The sequence below is a fragment of the Leucoraja erinacea genome, chromosome 16 (genome assembly GCF_028641065.1).
Source record: "Leucoraja erinacea ecotype New England chromosome 16, Leri_hhj_1, whole genome shotgun sequence".
Taxonomy (NCBI): domain Eukaryota; kingdom Metazoa; phylum Chordata; class Chondrichthyes; order Rajiformes; family Rajidae; genus Leucoraja; species Leucoraja erinaceus.
This window is the reverse complement of record NC_073392.1, coordinates 42,217,773-42,238,940: the sequence shown is the minus strand read 5'-3', so window position 1 is coordinate 42,238,940 and position 21,168 is coordinate 42,217,773. Positions and strand designations below refer to the sequence as shown.

The 21,168-nt window shown below is 42.8% G+C and overlaps 1 protein-coding gene across 5 annotated transcripts in view; it reads left to right on the top strand.

Annotated features, from left to right (window-relative positions):
- The window catches only part of LOC129704865 (POC1 centriolar protein homolog A-like), a 155,067-nt gene that overhangs the window by 26,592 nt on the left and 107,307 nt on the right, over window positions 1-21,168 (top strand). For all 5 annotated transcript variants that reach the window (XM_055648247.1, XM_055648246.1, XM_055648249.1 and 2 more), the window contains exons 4-7: window positions 8,038-8,217; window positions 8,551-8,658; window positions 13,905-14,020; window positions 15,362-15,495. In XM_055648247.1, coding sequence (XP_055504222.1) covers window positions 8,038-8,217; window positions 8,551-8,658; window positions 13,905-14,020; window positions 15,362-15,495 — 538 coding nt within the window. The remainder of the gene's footprint in view (window positions 1-8,037; window positions 8,218-8,550; window positions 8,659-13,904; window positions 14,021-15,361; window positions 15,496-21,168) is intronic.

Genomic DNA, 21,168 nt, shown 5'->3' with positions numbered 1-21,168 from the left:
GTTAGCTCTTTACCCCTGGACTGGAGCTGTTGTAACCAGATATGCCAGGATTGCAAAACTGATTAGATCTGTTGATTGTGGAATTGCTTGGCTTTGTTTATTGCATGCTTTGCTGCAAGATCTCTAGGTTGCAATCTCACTCTAATGCTTATCTCGGCTGCTTCCTGCATATCTTTCTGCACTCCACATTGTAACAAGATTGTACCCATGGCATATTAATTGTAATGTTAGCAGGAGAGTGCTTTTCTGTGCCTGGATTTGGTCTATAGAACAATGCCAATTGATCATTCTGGTTTTATCACTTTTCTGGTTGAAAATAGCAATTGTGATGATCTGAGTGGGGATTTCGAGTCTGGTTAAGAATCAATCATGTGTTGCATATTTGGGATGGCATCTAGATCAAACGTGTTGAGGGTGGCAGATTTTTCATCCTTCATGTCGTTAGTGAACCAGATTATTTTAAATATGGCAATCTTCAGGACTGGTGTAAGGTTTCGATCTGAAATGGTGGCCATTCCTTGTCTCCACAGATGTTGCATTTTTGCTCTAGATTCCAAGACTTGGGTCTCGTACCACTAGCCCACTGCAAATTCTCTTCAAAGCATGCCCACTTTGGAGAAGTTCTCCCCTCTCTTCGACAGGAGTTCTGTCATTCCCATCTCTCCTTGTTCTCCCTCTGTTGTTTCAGTCGCTGAACAGTAATGACTTGAAGGTGATGTGAACAAAACCCCCTCATGAATGACTACTGTTAGTAATTAGAAACCAACGAGCCAAATGGAAAGTAATCAGAGTTTATGTCCTCAAAATTATTGTTATTGATGTTGCTTGGAAATGTGTATGCTTGGTGAGTCTTGCTAAACATATTAGCAAATTGTACATTGAAAACAGCAGATTGGTTATAAAGTGTTTTGTACACATATTGAGAATGATCTGCCTTTTTAATTCCTATGAATTGCAGAAAATCATTATGAATTTTGGTTATGAAATAATATGAACATACTTGATTTAAAAGCAAAATTGTTGTTAATATATTGAAGAAATTGGGTGCTCACTTACTCTGGTTCATTTGAAACTCACAATAATATCTTAACATCTTCTGAATAAAATCTCCTCAATCCATTTATAGAAAGGTTCATGACCAAGAGAACTGATGATTAAATGTAAAGGTCTGAAAGTACTTCTAGGTTGTTGCTGGGCAACACTGAGTGTTCAAATAAAAATCAGAAACTAAATGTAACAATTATGGTTGGTGATAAAGAGAGGTGGTAACTATATTTAGCAGCATAAGGCTTAATGCATTGTTTTCACACACAGGCCTTGAGGTTGTGCTCTTCAATTAAAAATGCGGGAATGTCATATTTTTCAGGTGTGTGATGTGCTTCTCCAACAGTAATCAAAAATAAATGCCATTTTACTTAGAATCCTTTTAAAACAATGCAAAAAATGAACAATAGTATTAAACACCTTGGGCTGGATGTTTACAGTATTTCCGGATGACACTGTTGCCATTTGTCATTTTAAGTTGTAACTTCTTCTATACATGTTTAGTTCAGTGTGCAGAACCATTGATTCTACTTTGGACTATAGGAATAAGATGAATGGAATTACACAGAGAGTGGTGAATCTGTGGAATTCTCCGCCACAGAAGGTAGTTGAGGCCAGTTCATTGGCTATATTTAAGAGGGAGTTAGATGTGGCCCTTGTGGCTAAAGGTATCAGGGGGTATGGAGAGAAGACAGGTACAGGATACTGAGTTGGATGATCAGCCATGGTCATATCGAATGGCAGTGCAAGCTCGAAGGGCCGAATGGCCTACTCCTGCACCTATTTTCTATGTTTCTATGAAAAGGGAATTTTAGATTTTTTTATACAACTAGAACAAAAAAACCCCAGGATCTTTGGCCCACAATCTTGCCTATCTAATGCTTTCTAAGTGTTGCTATTGCATCTGCTTTACCATTTTTCCTGGCAGCAAGTTCTAGGCACTGTCCTCCTTCTGAGTTTAAGAATTAATCTTTCCTTGAAATTCACCTTTAACCATTCAACGCTTTAAAACTATGCCATTTAGTAATTGCAATTTTTATTCCAGGGAGAAAGATTCTATCTTCCATATCTATGGCTATCATAATTTTATATGGTTTTATCAGTTCATCCTTCAGACTCCTCTGCTCAAGTTGGACAATCCACATTTGTCCAATTTCTCCTTGTATTGAATAGCTGCCCTTCCCAGACTAGATCTGGTGAATCTATCCTGCATTCTCTCTGAAGGCTCCATAACCTTCCTTTGGTATGATGACCAGAACTGTGCACAGTATCCAAATATAATGTAACCAAAGTTTTATACAGATGCAACACACCATGCCTACTTTTATACTCAATGCCCTGACCAATGAAGGAAAGCAGGCCATTTGGCTTCATTACCATTCAATACTGTACTTGCAGTGCTGTCTTCAGGGAGTTGTAGACTTGCACCCCAAGATCACTTTGTATATCAGTGCTCGTAAGAGTTTTGCATACTTTTCTCTTGCTCCCAAAATGCACCACTTCACACTTCTCCAGATTAAATTACAGCTACATTTCCCTAATCTACTTTCTGAATAATTATTTGAGAACCTTACAATCTACAATTAACATTTAGTGTCATCTTGCTAATCAGATCACCTACATTTTTATCCAAATTACTTAAGTGGTCAGTTTTGTTAATTTATGTTTTTTAAACTTTTTTGTATATGTACAGGTCATCAATCTTCTAGCTAGTACCTGTTGTAATCCTAATTTGCCATCTTTATCCATTATACCAGCAACTCCGTCATCTGCAATAGTGACATTTGTAAATTTGTCATGCCACTTACATTCTCATCTAAATCGTCAACCTAAATAACCGTGGATCCAGCACTGATCTCTGGCACAACACATGTTACAAGGCCTTCAATGTGAAACATGAGCCTCAACCACCAATCTCTATTTCCTACCTTCAAACCAATTTTTTACTGCTCTGATTTTGCAGAAAAGATTTGAGTAATAGTCAAGTTTACTTTATATGAACTTGTGGTTTATATATATTTTTGGCAGAGGAGGATAAATGTTTTTTTGGACATTCAATATGGCAGTTATCTATTGATCCTGGCAGAGGAGAGAGGAAGTAATAAACTGGGTGAAAATGGTCCTTGATAATGTAGGCTTTCCTGAGACCGCATAAAATGTAGATGGTGTTAATGTGGCAGGCTGGTTTGTGCGATGGACTGTTATATGTTGTTACTATAAATTTTGTTATAGTAATAAGTATTCTTAATGAGCTATTTCAACCCTTTCTCTGCATGATCAGATGCCGAGATATCTTTGCTGTAGCAACCACAAGTATATTCGCTGTTCTAGCAATGATTGAGCTATAAAAAACTCACAATGGGGATAGTTCTTGGCATTACCTGTGCCAGGATCTAGTTAGCTATTCTTACTACTGCACACACTGTACTGTTTTTGTGAGCTATGTCCCTCTGGAACCATTTAGTTCACATTCTCATTGTTCATGCTTCCTTGGTCTCATTACCTTGTATTTGTTCACATTACATGCCATTTGCCTCTCATCAACACAATTTGGATCTATTCAAATCCCATTGGTATTTCGTTTGTGGTTTATTATTTTCCTGTCATCCACACAATTACGCTGATCTGTTTTGGTGTCCAGCTCCAAGTTATTTAAATATGCATTGCCTGTACTGGACCTGTGGTGCACCGCTGGGCACCTCTTGCCATTTCAATGTAGTTTCACTGATATCCAATTGTTTTTTTTCTGCTTGACCCTGATTCAGCATATTTACACCATACCGACTGGTGAAATCCAATTACATTCCATTCACAGAATTCCTGTCATTTACAGGAAGAACTCTGGTACATTATTAGGCAAGACTTGCTTACATTGAACATTGAACATTGAAAAATATAACACAAGACCAGGCCGTTCAGCCCACAATGTCTGTGTTGAGCATGATACCAAGTTAAACTAATCTCCTTTATATATCCGAGGATACTGAGGAAATTACAGGTGCCCTGGCTGAGATTTACGAGCCATCATTAAATACAAGTGAGGTGCCAGAAGACTGGAGGGTGGCATATTTTGTGCGTCTATTTAAGAAGGGCTGCAGAGAAATGCTTGGGAACTACATGCTAGTGAGCCTAATATCTGCGGTCGGGAAGTTACTAGAGAGTGTTCTGAGGGATAAGATATACATGCATTTGGATGGACAAGGGCTGATTAGAGGTAGTCAGCATGGTTTTGTATGTGGGAGATCATGTCCCACAAAGACGAGACGAGAAGACGAGACCAAAAAGGTTGTTGAGCGCAGAGTTGCAGACTTTGTGTATATATGGATATCAGCAAGGCATTTGACAAGGTTCCACATGGTAGGTTTCTCTTGAAGGTTAGATCGCATGGGATCCATCGAGAGATAACTGAATGGATAGAAAAGTGGCTTCATGGAAGGAAGCAGAGGGTGATGGTGGACAGTTGCTTTTCGGACTGGAGGCCTGTGATAAGAGGTGTGCTGGGCACATTACTGTTTGTCATCTATATCAATGATTTGGATGAGAACATACAAGGCATGATTAGCAGGTTTGCAAATGACACTAAAATGAATGGTATGGTAGATAACAAAGATGGTTGTCAGAAATTGCAGCAGGATCTTGATCGGTTGGGCAGGTGGGCTGAGGAATGGTTGATACCATTTAATACAGAGAAATGTGAGGTGTTGCATTTTGGGAAGTCTAACAAGTGCATGACGTACACGGTGAATGGTCGGGGTCTGGAGAGTGCTGTAGAGCAGAGGGATTTAGGAGTGCAGGTGCATAATTTCTTGATGGGGCATCACAGATAGATGGGGTGGTCAACATCAGTCAGTATTGAGTATAGAAACTGGGAAGTTAGTTTATAGATGTGTAAGATATTGATGAGGCCACATTTAGAGTATTGTGTTCAGTTTTGGTCGCCATGTTATAGGAAGGATGTTGTCAAGCTGCAAAAGGTGGGGGATGTTGGTCGATGTGGGGAAGTTGGGCCAAAGGGCTTGTTTCTATGCTGTATGACTCTCTGATTACTCCTGGTGGTGTGTTCTAGGCACACAACATTTTCTGCGTATACAAAGAAACTTGCCCCGCATATCTCTTTAAAAACTTATCCCCCTTTGACCATAAAGCTATGCCCTCTGCTTATTTGACATTTCCACCATGGTGAAAAATGGTCTGACAAGCTACCCTTTCTGTGTCTCTCATCATTTTGTATGGTTGCATCAGGTTTCCTCTCAATCTTCGATGCTCCAGAGAAAACAAAACAATCCAAGCTCAATTTGATTGATTCCTATTTATCAAGCTTTGGCCCATTTTTGTGTTTCTTAATCCTCATTCTTATGGGGTATCTTACCAACATTATAATCATCTGGGGTTGGGGGGAGGATATCTGCACTACTATAATTTATACCTTATTTTAAAACCAGTTGACCAACAGAAATAAATCATCTTTAAATTATTGATAGTTGAAGCAGGAGAAGAAAACAAACATGGTCAAAAATGCTGATTATGCAATGTGCCTCTCTTCATCCATCCCTCGTATTGATTCCAAGGACACCATATTCCGATCCAACAGCAACACGTGACAATGTTTGTGTCATGGTTGAATCAGCAGGTTAAAGGTTTTTGCATTGGGCAATATAATTTTTGTGTTCGTGTTGAACCATATGTAGGTTCTAATCTACAGACATATTCCATTTTTGGAAAATAAACTTCACATTTGCCTTGGATGCTCATTAAAATTCAACAAAAGTATCCTGATGCACTGCTAAAGTCTATGTATAGATGAATGGAGTGGAAGAAGTTGCAGATCTATGGCAAAGTGTGGAAAAGTGCTTCTTGTGACTTAGTTAGATATAGATATAGATATGCCATTTATTGTCACTATACATGTACAGTGAAACTGAAAGCTGCTCGTACTCAGTGCATACATACAATTTTACACAAAAAACAAGAAACAGAAAACAAAACAGAAGGGAGATGGGGGGGGGAATAGGTGCACAAATTCTACGGCGCTACATACATATATACATATATACAGATGGAAGTCCGTGTTGGGCGGTGTAGTCAGTGAATGTGTGGATTTGAATTCATGGTAGATATAATTCTCGGGAAGCAGCTATTCCTGAGTCTGTTTGTCCTGGATTTGATGCACCTATAGCGCCTTCCAGAGGGCAGCAGGTCGAACAGTCCAAACGCAGGATGGGAGCTGTCTTTGGTGATCTTCTTTGCCCTGCTAAGGCAGCGGGAGGTGTAGATGTCCATCAGGGAGGGGAGAGGGCAACCAATGATCCTCTGCGCTGTCCTGGTTACCCTCTGAAGCCTCTCCCTGTCTGCCATGGTGCAGCTGCCATACCATGCTGTAATGCAGTATGTCAGCAGGCTCTCGATGGACGAGCGGTAGAAGGTCAGCAGCAGGTTAGAGTCTAGGTTGTGCTTCCTGAGGACCCTCAGGAAGTGCAGCCGCTGCTGAGCCTTCTTGATGACCGCTGTCGTGTTGTCCGTCCAGGAGATGTCAGCCGCGATATGGACGCCGAGAAACCGGAAGGTGTTGACCCTCTCCACACACTCGCCGTTGATGTGTAGGGGGGCTAAGTCGGTGCTGTGCCTCCTGAAGTCGACAATGAGCTCTTTTGTTTTCCTGGTGTTCAGAGCCAGATTGTTTTCTGAGCACCAGGTTGTCAACTTCAGGACTTCCTCTCTGTAGGCTGCCTCGTCTCCCTTTGAAATAAGTCCGACCACAGTAGTGTCGTCAGCAAATTTGACGATGCGGTTGTGTTGTGGGCCGGACTACAGTCGTAGGTGTAGAGACAGTATAAGGGGGCTTTAGCACACAGCCCTGTGGGGAACCGGTACTCAACCCTGCGAGTGGAGGAGAGGTGAGGGCCGAGTCTCACAGTCTGGGGCCGGTTTGTGAGGAAATCCTTAATCCAGGCACATGTGACAGTGGGGAGGCCGAGAGTGACCAGTTTACCAATGAGGATGTCCGGGATGATTGTGTTAAAGGCTGAACTAAAATCCACAAAGAGCATCCGGACGTAGCTCTGCCCCTGCTCCAGATGGCTCAGCACAGAGTGGAGAGCTATGGTGATGGCGTCTTCTGTGGATCTGTTTTGGCGATAAGCGAATTGGTGGGGGTCGAAGTCTGGTGGTAGATAGTCCTTGATGTGCTGGAGGACCAATCTCTCGAAGCACTTCATGATTACCGGAGTGAGGGCAACAGGACGGTAGTCATTAAGGCTGGTGATGGGAGACTTCTTCGGCACAGGGACGATTGTGGCTGATTTTAGGCAGGACGGAATAACTGCCTGGGCCAGGGAGAGATTGAAAATTCTGGTGAAGATGGCAGTGAGCTGGTGGGCGTACGCTTTGAGCACCTTACCAGGGACTCCATCTGGGCCGGTAGCCTTCTTGGGGTTCACTGCCAGGAGCACCCGTCTGACATCGTGTTCCCCGACAGTGAGTGGGGTAGTACAGGAGCCAGGTGAGGGTGGGAACAGGGCTGTAGCAGTTCTCATGGATGTTAATTAATAATTGTAGATGTTCTTATGTGGCTAGCATACAAATTGTTGCTAGGTTGGGCACCATCTTGCCATCAGAGAGGATGTGCCATTCATGTAATTATGCCTCAGAATGGCAACCTCTATGACATATTGATTAATATATTAATGGACTGCATTTTTTTTTAAAGCTGGAAACATGAATTTAACAAGCCTGTTGAAATCTGATTGGTATTAAAATGCATGCAGTTATCTTTTACCTTTCTGCATTCCTTTCTCTTGGTCTCTTTAGTTCCTACCTCCTCTCTAATGAATTAATTATTTCTTGCATAATATTGGGAACTTAGGTAAGGTTGGAAGTGTCCTTTTGTTCAGAGAAATTAATGTAGTCTATTGTTCTACACGTGGTCTGTGATTTTCTGTGTAGTACTGTATTTTATGGATTGACTAAGTTTTTCCTTGTCCCGTTCCTTATTAGGAAAGGCGAGTCAACAGTATTAAAAGCTCATACAGGGACCATACGAAGTGTTCAGTTCTCCAGAGATGGACAATTGCTAGTTACTGCTTCTGATGACAAAACGATTAAAGTTTGGACGGTTCATCGTCAGAAGTTTCTTTTTTCTCTGAGCCAGCATATAAATTGGGTCCGTTGTGCCAAGTAAGTACTTTAATGTTAGCAATTAACCTATAAAAGGAAAGAGGTGGAAATGGTAGGAGGTGTGACATTGCATGTACTTTGAAATTACAATAGTCCCTATATGATTGCATGTAATCAAAGTAGATTTATAAAACAATTGTAAAACTGTTTGTACTGATATAGACTGAGGAAGAGATTATCTGTTTTTTTTTGCTTCAGTAAAACTTGCATGTTTTGAAATTTCAATAACGTGGGATTTTTCATTTTGTAATTTTTCTATGATTTACTCTTTTGTTACTTTTAATAAAATAATTTGTAATGTAAGAGGTTAACATTTAAAAATTTAAATTTTAGGTTTTCTCCAGATGGGCGACTCATTGTTTCTGCCAGTGATGATAAAACGATTAAAATTTGGGACAAAGCAACTAGGGAATGTATATATTCATTTTATGAACATGGAGGGTGAGCACTTTTTGATTAATAAATATCTAGTGTATCAAAAGTTGAATGTGGGCAAATTGCACTGCTTGCATTGTCACCTTGTGCATTGGAAAGAAATGATAGACATTTGGACTCATGATTTTCCTGCATACCAAGTTCCTGACCTTTGTGTGCAGTTGTGAACTGATAAAGGTTTTTGAGCTTCAACAGAAGGAAAGGGAGGAGTCTGGTGTTCGGAACCTTCTGTATATTCTATTGTGTCAAATATTTCCGTGACCGACGTGTTATTTGTTGTGGTACTCCAGACGTTAAACCAGATTTTCTTAAAACTATTTTAGTGCAGAAAGTAAAATAGAATAAAAGAAAGATTAGAATAAGGAAGTGAGGAAAATAACTAATCTTTAACAATAATTAGGCATGTTTTTAGTGGCGCAGAGGTTTAGTTTAATTTAGACATACAGAAACAGGCCCATCGACACACGAGTCCGCACCAGCCAGCGATCCCCGCACATTCACACTATCCTACACACACTAAGTGTGCGAAGTGGCGGCGCCTAACGGTAGCAGCTCGACTGCAGTCCGTCTGTCTTTTTTTTTCATTTTTATCTCATTAGATGTATGTTTTGGTTCTAATTTTAATTATTGTTTAGCTGTGTATATGGGGGGGGGGACCGTATAATCTCTTCCCTGTACGGGGACCCGACTTTTTCCCTGTCGGGTCTCCAGTGTCGTTGGGCCTAACATCATGGAGCTGGCGGCTGCATCCAACCGGTCCAACCTGAGGGTTCCAGTCGCAGAGCTGGCCGACTTCGGAGCGGGGAGAGCTGTGGTGACGCGCGGCAGCAACCCGACTTCGGAGGCTCTGGCCGCAGGCCCGGTGGACAGGAACATCGGGAGCTCGCAGGTCCCTGGTGGGAGACCGCGTTTCGAAGCTTCGGCAATGGCAACTTCTCCCGCCGGAATAGCGAGGTGAAATGACTTAGAGCGAGGCCTAACATCGCCCGGCGCGGCTTAAACGGCTGCAGGACTTACCATCGCCCGCCGGGGGCTTTAACATCGTGAGCCCCAGTCGCCTCGACGTGTTTTGTTTTTGTAATGTCATGACTAGGAATTAAATTTTGTTCAAACCTTGTCTGTTTGAATGATGACAATCAAAGGCATTCTATTCTATTCTATTCCACACTAGGGGCAATTTACATTTATACCAAGCCAATTAACCTAAAAAAACTGTACGTCTTTGGAGTGTGGGAGGAAACTGACGATCTCGTAGAAAACCCACACAGGTCATGGGGAGAACATACACACTCCGTACAGACAAGCACCCGTAGTTGGGATCGAACCTGGGTCTCTGGCGCTGTAGTAACTGCACCACCGTGCTGCCCCTGTTGTTGGGTAGAAATTACTCATGTCATTTACGATATCATTTAGACCTCAAGAATTTAAGGTAAAATCTTCAGTGGCAGCTTTTGAATGGCTAGTAAGAATGTTGTTTTTTCTCTTCCCCCCCCCCCCCCCATGCAGCTGCAATCTCTGAGATGTCCATGATTTTAGATTTCATTGAGTAATAAGTGCATATTAGTTATGCATAAAGTAAACAAGTTGAGCTTGTTTACTTTATGCATAAATAATAGTGAGCTCTGCCTCGCAACTATATTTTCAACAAATCAATCCCCAGTATTTTTTCCACCAAAGCATTAATTCTGAATTATTCAGCAATTTGCCATGTTCTCCGTGTCATATTCAGTAGATGATGGAATTAGAAAAATAGAAACATAGAAATTAGGTGCAGGAGTAGGCCATTCGGCCCTTCGAGCCTGCACCGCCATTCAATATGATCATGGCTGATCATCCAACTCAGTATCCCGTACCTGCCTTCTCTCCATACCCTCTGATCCCCTTAGCCACAAGGGCCACATCTAACTCCCTCTTAAATATAGCCAATGAACTGGCCTCAACTACCCTCTGTGGCAGAGAATTCCAGAGATTCACCACTCTCTGTGTGAAAAAAGTTCTTCTCATCTCGGTTTTAAAGGATTTCCCCTTTATCCTTAAACTGTGACCCCTTGTCCTGGACTTCCCCAACATCGGGAGCAATCTTCCTGCATCTAGCCTGTCCAACCCCTTAAGAATTTTGTAAGTTTCTATAAGATCCCCTCTCAATCTCCTAAATTCTAGAGAGTATAAACCAAGTCTATCCAGTCTTTCTTCATAAGACAGTCCTGACATCACAGGAATCAGTCTGGTGAACCTTCTCTGCACTCCCTCTATGGCAATAATGTCCTTCCTCAGATTTGGAGTCCAAAACTGTACGCAATACTCTAGGTGTGGTCTCACCAAGACCCTGTACAACTGCAGTAGAACCTCCCTGCTCCTATACTCAAACCCTTTTGCAATGAAAGCTAACATACCATTCGCTTTCTTTACTGCCTGCTGCACCTGCATGCCTACCTTTAATGACTGGTGTACCATGACACCCAGGTCTCGCTGCATCTCCCCTTTTCCTAGTCGGCCACCATTTAGATAATAGTCTGCTTTCCTGTTTTTACCACCAAAATGGATAACCTCACATTTATCCACATTATACTGCATCTGCCAAACATTTGCCCACTCACCCAGCCTATCCAAGTCACCTTGCAGTCTCCTCTCCTAGCATCCTCCTCACAGCTAACACTGCCCCCCAGCTTAGTGTCATCCGCAAACTTGGAGATATTGCCTTCAATTCCTTCATTCAGATCATTAAGATATATTGTAAATAGCTGGGGTCCCAGCACTGAGCCTTGCGGTACCCCACTAGTCACTGCCTGCCATTGTGAAAAGGACCCGTTTACTCCAACTCTTTGCTTCCTGTTTGCCAGCCAGTTCTCTATCCACATCAATACTGAACCCCCAATGCCGTGTACTTTAAGTTTGTATACTAATCTCTTATGTGGGACCTTGTCGAAAGCCTTCTGGAAGTCCAGATACACCACATCCACTGGTTCTCCCCTATCCACGCTACTAGTTACATCCTCGAAAAATTCTATAAGATTCGTCAGACATGATTTACCTTTCGTAAATCCATGCTGACTTTGTCCAATGATTTCACCACTTTCCAAATGTGCTGCTATCCAATCTTTAATAACTGACTCTAGCAGATGTTAGACTAACTGGTCTGTAATTCCCCATTTTCTCTTGTTTTGTTTTATGAAAGTTTACAAATTGCAGTTCAAATGTATTTCATTTGGGAAGAACAATGAAGGCGAGGTAGAAATCCCACCTGGATATAGGTCATTGTTTTATAAAATTCCAAGTCTGCTAAATTTCTAACATTTTTTGCATTGTGATCAATCATGATGTTATTGTTGCAAATTGGTTCTGCTAGGCTACTCAATATAATGTATGGAAGAAACAGCTTAGTACTACAGCTTTCTATAGAGGGGTATCAGGAACGCCAACGCAGCCTATAAGCGAAGGATTGAGTCACTTCAACAACTCGGACTCCGGTCGCGTATGGCAAGATATACGGCACATCATCAACTACAAAAACAACACCAACTCATCCAACAGCCATAGTGCCTCTCTGGCAGAACAGCTCAACCACTTATTTGGTTCCCATGAGAGGAGAGAGACAGTCATGCCCACTACTCCAGCTCCAACACTCAACAGCCAGACACTCATCATACAGACTGCTGATGTTACACACACACACACTCTAGAATGTTAACATACGGAAGGCAGCCGGTCCGGATGGAATCCCAGGACAGGTTCTCAGAGACGGTGCTGATGAGTTAACTGACGTATTTACAAACATTTCCAATCAATCCCTGGCACAATGCATGGTCGCCACATGCCTAAAAACATCAGAAATAGTGCCAGTTCCGAAGCAGACAGCCATAACCTGCCTCAACGACCACAGCCACTAACACCAATAATCATGAAGTGCCTGGAGAGATTGGTCCTTAAGCACATCAAGGCCGCTCTCCCATCAACCCTGGATCCACACCAATATGCGTACAGAGCAAACCGATCAATGGGTGACACCATTGCCACTGCCCTCCATATTGTACTGCTCTACCTAGAACAAGCGGGAGTATACGCACGACTGCTATTTGTGGATTACAGCTCTGCATTCAACACAATCATACCCAGTAGACTGGTCTCCAAGCTGTCTAACCTAGGCTTCGAACACAACATCTGCCTATGGATTAGGGACTTCCTAATGGACCGGCCGCAGTCAGTCAGGATGGGACCCCACCACTCCCCAAATCTGACACTCAGCACAGGAGCTCCACAAGGCTGTGTGCTGAGCCCACTCCTCTAGTCCCACTATACCTATGGCTGCATACCGACCCACAGCACGAACACCGTCATTAAATTTGCAGACGACACAACAGTGATCACTGGCTGATCACTGAGGGCGATGAGTCAGCTGACAGGGAGGAGGTACAGAGGTTAATAGGCTGGTGCTCGGAGAACGACAGCACTCAATACCAAGAAAACAAAACAAAAGTCATCATTGACTTCAGGAAGAAGCAGGGTGACCATCCCCGACTGCACATAATCGGAGAAAGAGTGGACAGAGTCTCCAGTTTCAGGTTCCTGGGCACCCACATCTCAGCAGATCTCGGGTGGTCAACTAACACGCACTCCCTAGTAAAGAAGGCACACAATGTCTTTACTTCCTAAGATCACTCAGGAAAGTCAACTTGCCACAGCAGCTGCTGGTATCATTCTCCATGGAGAGTGTCCTGACACATGGCATCCTGGTATGGTATGGCAACAGTTCTGCGGCTGATAAGAAGGCTCTGCAGAGAGTCATCTACACAGCCCAGAAGATCACCAACACACATCTGCCTGCCCTGGAAGACATCTATAGCTCTCGTTGCCTACGGAAGGCATCACGCATCCGAAAGGACTCATCTCATTCCGCACATCACTTCTTTGCCCTTCTGCCCTCAGGAAAGTGTTAGAGGTCCATCAAATCACACACCACAAGATTAACACGCAGTTTCTACCATCACCACTCTAAACTCTGCACTGAACATCCACCCCCATAGCCAATATTTTGCCCTGCCACAACACTATACTGAGAAATATTGCACCTTCTGACAACTTGACTTTTTTATTGCTGTTTTTGTTGTTCCATTGTCGTTATTATTTATCTGGTACGTTGGAGCTCCGCTAGGGCGCCTGAAATTTTGTTGTATTTATTTACAATGACAATAAAGTGTAATGTTATTATTATTCTATAAGAAGCGACTAAAAATTACCCTTTCTTCCCCTCAAAGATTTGTTAACTATGTAGATTTTCATCCCAATGGAACCTGCATCGCAGCAGCAGGAACAGACAATACTGTAAAACTTTGGGATATTCGTATGAATAAGCTTCTTCAACATTATCGAGGTAAGAAGATTGCATTTTCTGTTATGTGCAGTCAGTAGCAGGAGGTAAAATGTACCTTAAATGGGTTTATAATAGTCGCCCGCATCCTGCTGGAGATAATTTATGAAAGTAATTTCTGTTACCTATTTTCCTTAAATCACAAAGAGGATTTGGGAGCCGAAAATGAGTTTGTAGTACCTGTTATGTGGACTGCAACACAGATTTACTTATTCAGTTCCATAAATTATTCTTCCATGATTACTTCCACGACATAACTCTTGAGTACACACCTTATGGATATTTTTAAACATGTTTGTGATCATCTGACTTTCTGACGATCCATACAAATGTTGAAGTGATTTCTCGTGTGGGAAGTATTTGATAATCGTAAGAACAAACTCTGCCCACAGGCTGAATATGAATCTAGTATTAATAACATTTTTTTAATCATTGTTATTTATTCATGGAATATGGGAATTGCTGTCAAGGCTAGAAATTTATTGCAAGCTGTTTGCCTTTGAGAAGTAGAGCTCACTATGAATATTGCAGTCCATGGAATGAATGCTCCTGTGGTGTATGGTGTTTTTGATGTAATTATGGGATTAGTTCGGCCATCTCAACCACACATTGATATGCTTCTGGAGTTGTATGTAGCCCGACAAGACAGCAGATTTCTTCCCCTAAAGAATATTAATTAACTGGATGTTTTTTTCAATGATATCATCATAGTTTATTGTAAAAAAGACGGTAATTGTAAAAAAGACGGTAACTGAAATAATGACAGATTTATTTAATTAATTAGTTGAATTTAAATGAATTGGTTGCCGTAGCAAGATTTGGAATTTAGGTCCCAAGATCGTTAATCCAGACTGCTGGATTGCATATTTAATCACGTAACTGTTATGGTGTCTTAACTATTGCTATGAACATTTTACACATGTACGAATGCTAATTAGGAAGAAATAATTGCTTGGAAAAAAATGTTGGTATGGCATAAGAGAGAAATTTTACCAGTATTAAGATGCTGGAAGCAAGTTATGCTGGTCATAGTGGCTTGAGTGAATAACCACTCTGTAGGAAGACCGGGGCTGATCATTTTGCATTGATTTCAAAACTAAATCCTGCTAATTCATGACGCTTGGTGAATGAGACCCTAAAGCTCACACGTCTGGAAGGATGGCTCCACCCTTCACACGTCAGGAGGTTACTTTAATTTTGTTTTCTATGTTTTGGGCTGAATATGATTTTTAGCAGATAGTGGAAAACGGCATTAAATAAAGTTTGCTAATTCTAAATTGTTTAGGGTCTTCTGTGGTAGAATATCTAGTTGAATTTGTTCGGTAATGTTTCTATTTTTTGCAGTGCATAGCGCTGTGGTAAACTGCCTCTCATTTCATCCAACTGGAAATTATCTCATCACTGCATCCAATGATTCAACGTTGAAGATACTTGATTTGTTGGAGGGAAAGTTGCTCTACACTCTTCATGGTCATCAGGTGAGCTGGCTTCATTCAAGTTTGGCATTTCAGCCAGGATCCTCATTTGATTGAGTGTCATACAGTGTAGGAAAGAACTGCGGATGCCAGTTTACACCGAAGATAGACACAAAATGCTGGAGTCGCGCTGAGTTACGCGAGCATTTTGTGTCTATCATGGAGTCGTACAGCATGTGAATAGGTCCTTCAGCCCAACTTGTTCATTCTGACCAGGTTTTATAGCAGAGCTAGTCCCTTTTGCCTGCATATAGCGCATATCCCTCTAAACCTGTCCAAATGTCTTTTAAAAATTGCTATTGTACCCACCTCTACAGCTTTGGGCAGCTTATTCCTCATAAGCACCATCCTCTGTGGGTAGAAATTGCCCTCTGGTCTCGCTTAAATTTCTCCACTGTCACCATAATCCTATGCAATCCACTTTGCTCCTCTGCTCTGGGAAAAGATAGTGAACATTTGCCTTTTATATGCCACTCACAATGTGGTATAGATATTGAACGTCACCCCTCAACCTCCTGTACTCCAGTGGGAAAAAATGTCCCAGCTCTTTCTGGCCTCTCTTTATAACTCATCCGTGGCTCTAGTTAACCTTCTGGAAATCATTTCTGCATCCTATACAGTTTAATCACATTCTTCCTTTAGCAGGATGACAGTTTGATTTTATTCTCCCCCCCCAGTATACCAAATTCTTAAGTAGTTACTTATTTTCACATCTTGTCAAAGAAGCCGGCCGGGTCAGCGTGGACTTAGTGGGCCGAAGTCCTGTTTTCATGCTGCATCACTAAAACTAAAACTAAACTAAAGTCCAAGTTATGCTGAAAATTCTTCTTAAGGTGTCGAAGACAACAATTCTTTTTTTTTTTTTCATTTCTTTCACAAAATTTCCACTGGAACTATTGCAAAGCATAAATTTGTCCATTATGTTGAGAGGTTTCAGTTTGCAGTGTTCTAATTATTAATTCAACATGTCTTATATAAGTGAAAGGCAAAGCTTTTGCAAAAACATGATGCTTCCAGGCAGGCACCATTGTATGTACAATATTTGAGTTTTTATGTTGGGAATTGTGCAGAATATTCATGACATTGGTCATCGCTCATATTTCAAAGTTCTAGCACTTGGTATCTTGTCAGTGAAGTTGATGTTGAGGGATTTGCTGGATGGAATTAAATATCATTGGCTGGCAATTACAGTCTCACTGTTGGAAATGGACATTTTTTTGGCAATAACTGCAGACCAGTGGCGATGACTTCCCACATCATAAAGTCCCTGGAGAGGCTGGTGCTCACTTACCTGCAACCCCTGGTTAAACCCTACCTGGACCCCCTGCAGTTCGCCTCCCAAACAAAGATGGGGGTTGAGGCCGCCATCATCCACCTACTCCTTTGTACCTATGCTCACCTGGATAAGCCGGTAAACATTGTGAGGATCATATTTTTTTACTTGTCCAGTGCTTTTAATACCATTGCCTGCACTGCTGGGGAACAAACTGACGAAGATGCGGGTGGATGTTCCATTGGTGTCCTGGATCACAACTACCTGACTGGACAACCACAATATGTCAGGCTACAGAACTGTGTCTCGGAAGTGGTAGTGAGCAACACAGGAGATCCATTGGCAACCATGCGGACCTATCTCCCTTCCTGTTCACCATCTACACCTCGGACCAGATTTAACTGAGTCTTCTGCCACCTACAGATGTTTCAGATGACTCTGCAATTGTGGGCAGCATCAGTGAGCGGAGGAAAGCTGAATACGGAGGTGTAGTCAATGACTTTGTTGAGGGGTGTGGGCTGAATCACTTGCACCTCAATACCGACAAGACTGAGGGGTTAGTGGTGGACTTTAGGAGGAGAGAACCACCCCTGTCCCCTGTCTCCATCAATGGTGTGGATGGGCAGCTTACCAGGGAGTACAAATACCTTGGAGTGTACCTGGACTGTCAACTGGGCTGGTCCAGGAACGCTGAGGTCCTGTACAAGAAGGGACAGAGCCGGCTGTACTTGTTGAGAAGGTTTTGCACCTTCAACGTCTGCAGTAAGATGCTGCAGATGTTCTACAAATCGGTGGTAGCCGGTGCCATCTTCTTTGCTGCCGTGTGTTGGGGCAGCAGGGCGAAGGCTGCGGGCGCCAACAGGATCAACAAACTCATCAGGAAGGCTGGCTCCATCTTGGGAGTGGAGTTGGATTCATGGGAGGGTCTTGGAGGGGAGGATGTTCCTCAAACTGCGGAGCATCCTGGACAATACAGCTCACCCCCTCCATGACACACTAGTCAACCTGAGGAGCACCTTCACCAACAGACTGGTTCCACCAAGATGCAGGACAGAACGCCACAGGGGATCCTTCTTCCCTGTGGCTGTCAAACAGGATAACTCTGCCTCCTTCTGTCATGGGGTAGACTGACTCTTCCCCCCCCCCCCCTCTCAAACCTTTGCACATCCCCAATCCTATCCACTCGTCACTTTAATTTAATGTTTCATGCATCTTGTGTTTTATGACTGTTGGCAGATCAATTTCCCTCCTGGGATAAATAAAGTTCCATCGTATCATATTGTTTCAGGATGAAAGAGATTTAAAATTGGTGGGAAAAGTACAATGTGAGTTTTTTGCTGGTTTAGAGTGTACTTGATTGAGAAGATGGGATATGCAGGTGTCCTGATAGGTTGAGCAAAAGGCCGAGTACAAATAGAAGGAAAGCAATGTACAGTTGAGCGGCCATATTGAGGCGAACTGCCGTGTTGAGGAAAAGTGCAACTTAAGGCCTGAGAAGCTTTGTTGAGAAGCACTGAGAAAAAGAGTGCTGCCATATCAGGCCCAGAGCAGAGCAGCAGAAGGTGGGAAGTGCAAATAGGAATTGTTGGAAATAAATAAAAGAGGCATGCAGGATCACATGATGTGCTGCAGCTGTATGATGTTGAAGCTGGTGGACCCCTTGGCAGTTAACCATATAACCATATAACAATTACAGCACGGAAACAGGCCATCTCGGCCCTACAAGTCCATGCCGAACAAATTTTTTTCCCCTTAGTCCCACCTGCCTGCACTCGTACCATAACCCTCCATTCCCTTCTCATCCATATGCCTATCCAATTTATTTTTAAATGATACCAATGAACCTGCCTCCACCACTTCCACTGGGAGCTCATTCCACACCGCCACCACTCTCTGCGTAAAGAAGTTCCCCCTCATATTACCCCTAAACTTCTGTCCCTTCATTCTGAAGTCATGTTCTGAAGTCAGTTCCTGGTGACCGCACCAGCACCTAGTGTTGGTTGATTGAGGAACTCTGGCTCAAAGTTGACGACGTGCGGCATATCAGAGACAGGGAGAATTAGCTGGATGCTGTGTTTCTGGAGGCAGTCACACCCGTTAGATTAACTGTCTCCAGTTTGGTCCGTGGTCAGGAGAAGGAGGATGTGACTGCAAGTGAGGCAGGTAGGGGGATCCAAAGGCAATGTCAGAGGAGCCTCAGCCCTTGAGTTTGTCCAGCAGGTCTGAGATTTCTTGCTCCCTTTTCAGACGAGTATGGGGGGTGTAGGAAGGATGAGCAACCTAACCATGGCATCGTGGATCCCTTAGCAAGAGATCACATAAGATCAGAAGATGTTGAGTGTGTGGAGTTAAGAATTCCTCACCATCTTCCAGTCCCGCCTCAAGACCCATCTCTTCACCTCTGCCTATCCTTATCCCCACGTCCCCCTCCCTTTTCATCTGTGCTTAAATTGTTGCTCATTTTTTGGTTTGTTTTGTCTTTGTTTTTGTTTTTTTTGCCTTGCCTTGTAAAGCGACTTTGAATCCCTGAAAAGCGCTATATAAATTCAATTTATTATTATTAAGAAACTCCATGGCTAAAAGGACCATGATGGGAGTTATATACAGGTTTCCGAACAGTGCCCATCTATGTTTATGTCCAAAGACAGACCAAAATGCTGGAGTAACTCAGCAGGACAGGCAGCATCTGTAGATAGGACAGGCATGGGTGACATTTTGGGTTGAGGCCCTTCTTCAGACTGGAGAAGGCAAAGAGCGGAGGAGTAAAGGGGGCTTTTACTGGTTGGCTGCCGATGACTAGTCATGTTCTGCGGGGGGGGTCGGTGTTGGGTCCGCTACTTCTCATGTTATAAATTAATGATTTGGATGATGGAATTGATGGCTTTGTGGCCACGTTTGGGGATGATACCAAGTTGGGTGGAGGGGCAGGTGGTGCAGAGGAAGCAGGGAGTGCAGAAGGACTTGGACTGGTTGGGAGAGTCGGCATAGTGATGGTAGGTGGAATGCAGGGTAGCAAAGTGTGTGGTCATGCATGGTCGTGAATGTAAAGGTGTTGAGATGATTGTAGATGCTTCAATGTTGTTTTTGGTATTCATATGCTGGGCTTGCACCCCTGTGGAGAATGGTGCTTATGAAACTTCATCAGGTTGTCACCACTTTTGTATTTTAGATTGATCTGGTCCTGGCATGTTGTCAAGCATTCTTTGAATCAAGGTTGTTACCCTACAGTTTCAGTTTAATTTATTGTCACGTGTATTAAGGTACAGTAAAAAGCTTTTATCCAGTCAGCAGAAAGACAATACATAAGCCACTGGCTTGAGTGGTGCAATACCTTTCCACTGCTACTGATGCCCAGCTGCCGGCTCTGTTCTTGATCTGTACCACAATTGCCCCCTCCTTGATGTTGAAGAAGCAATCTTGTCTCTTCAAGGATTGTGTCGTAATATTTCCTACCAGTGCTTTCAAGGACATCTGCAAAATTTGATAGATTATGATGCTGGGGGCGTGTGTGTTTTATCATTTTGATTCTCCCACAAGCCAGTGCAGATCCCGCCGCCAGTTGTGTCCTTACTGAGAACTAAGTCGCAAGCAAAAAACAGAGCCTGGAAAAGAGTCCCAGCCTGAAATGCTGACTGTCCATTCTCTCCACAGATGCTGCCTGACCCTCTGGGATCCTCCAGCATTTTTGCTTTTTTTCCCCTTGGGATTCGAACAAATGCATTTTCTTATATTTCAAAGTAATTCACAAGGAGTGATTCAACCAAGTCCAAATTCCAGTCCAAGAGTTGATATAGGTAGACCAGCTGGTTTAACAATTTTGTTTGGACGTAACATTTTGAAGCAATCCATTCACTTTTGATTCCGTTTTGGAGGACTGATGAATCAGCCATATTGTTCAAGACCTGGAGTCACATGTAGATCTTAGTGGTGGTGTTGCGGTCATCATTATAGTTGTTGATTAAAGGAATTTAAATTGTCTCGTGCATCAGAGCTTTGGTCCACACATAGCCGACACAGTGCGCAGCTGGTAGAGCTGCTGTTTCACAGCGCCAGAGACCCAGGTTCAATTCTAACCTCGGGTGCTGTCTGTCTGGAGTTTGTACATTCTCTCTGTGACCACTGGGTTTTCGCTGGGTGGTCTAGTTTCCTCCTAAAGATGTGCAGGTTTATAGATGTTGGCTGCTGTAAATTGCCCCCAAGTGTGTAGAAAGTGGTATAACATAGAACCATTGTGAAGAGGTGATCAATGGTCTGCATGGATTATTTGGGCTGAGGGGCCTGTTTCCATGCTATATCTCAAAGCTCAAATAAAACCTTTAAATGCCTAGCCCATATCTATAACCATTCTGTTTGTAGATTAATTGTGCATTTGTAATTTCTCTGTTTGGTACAGAATGTTTCTG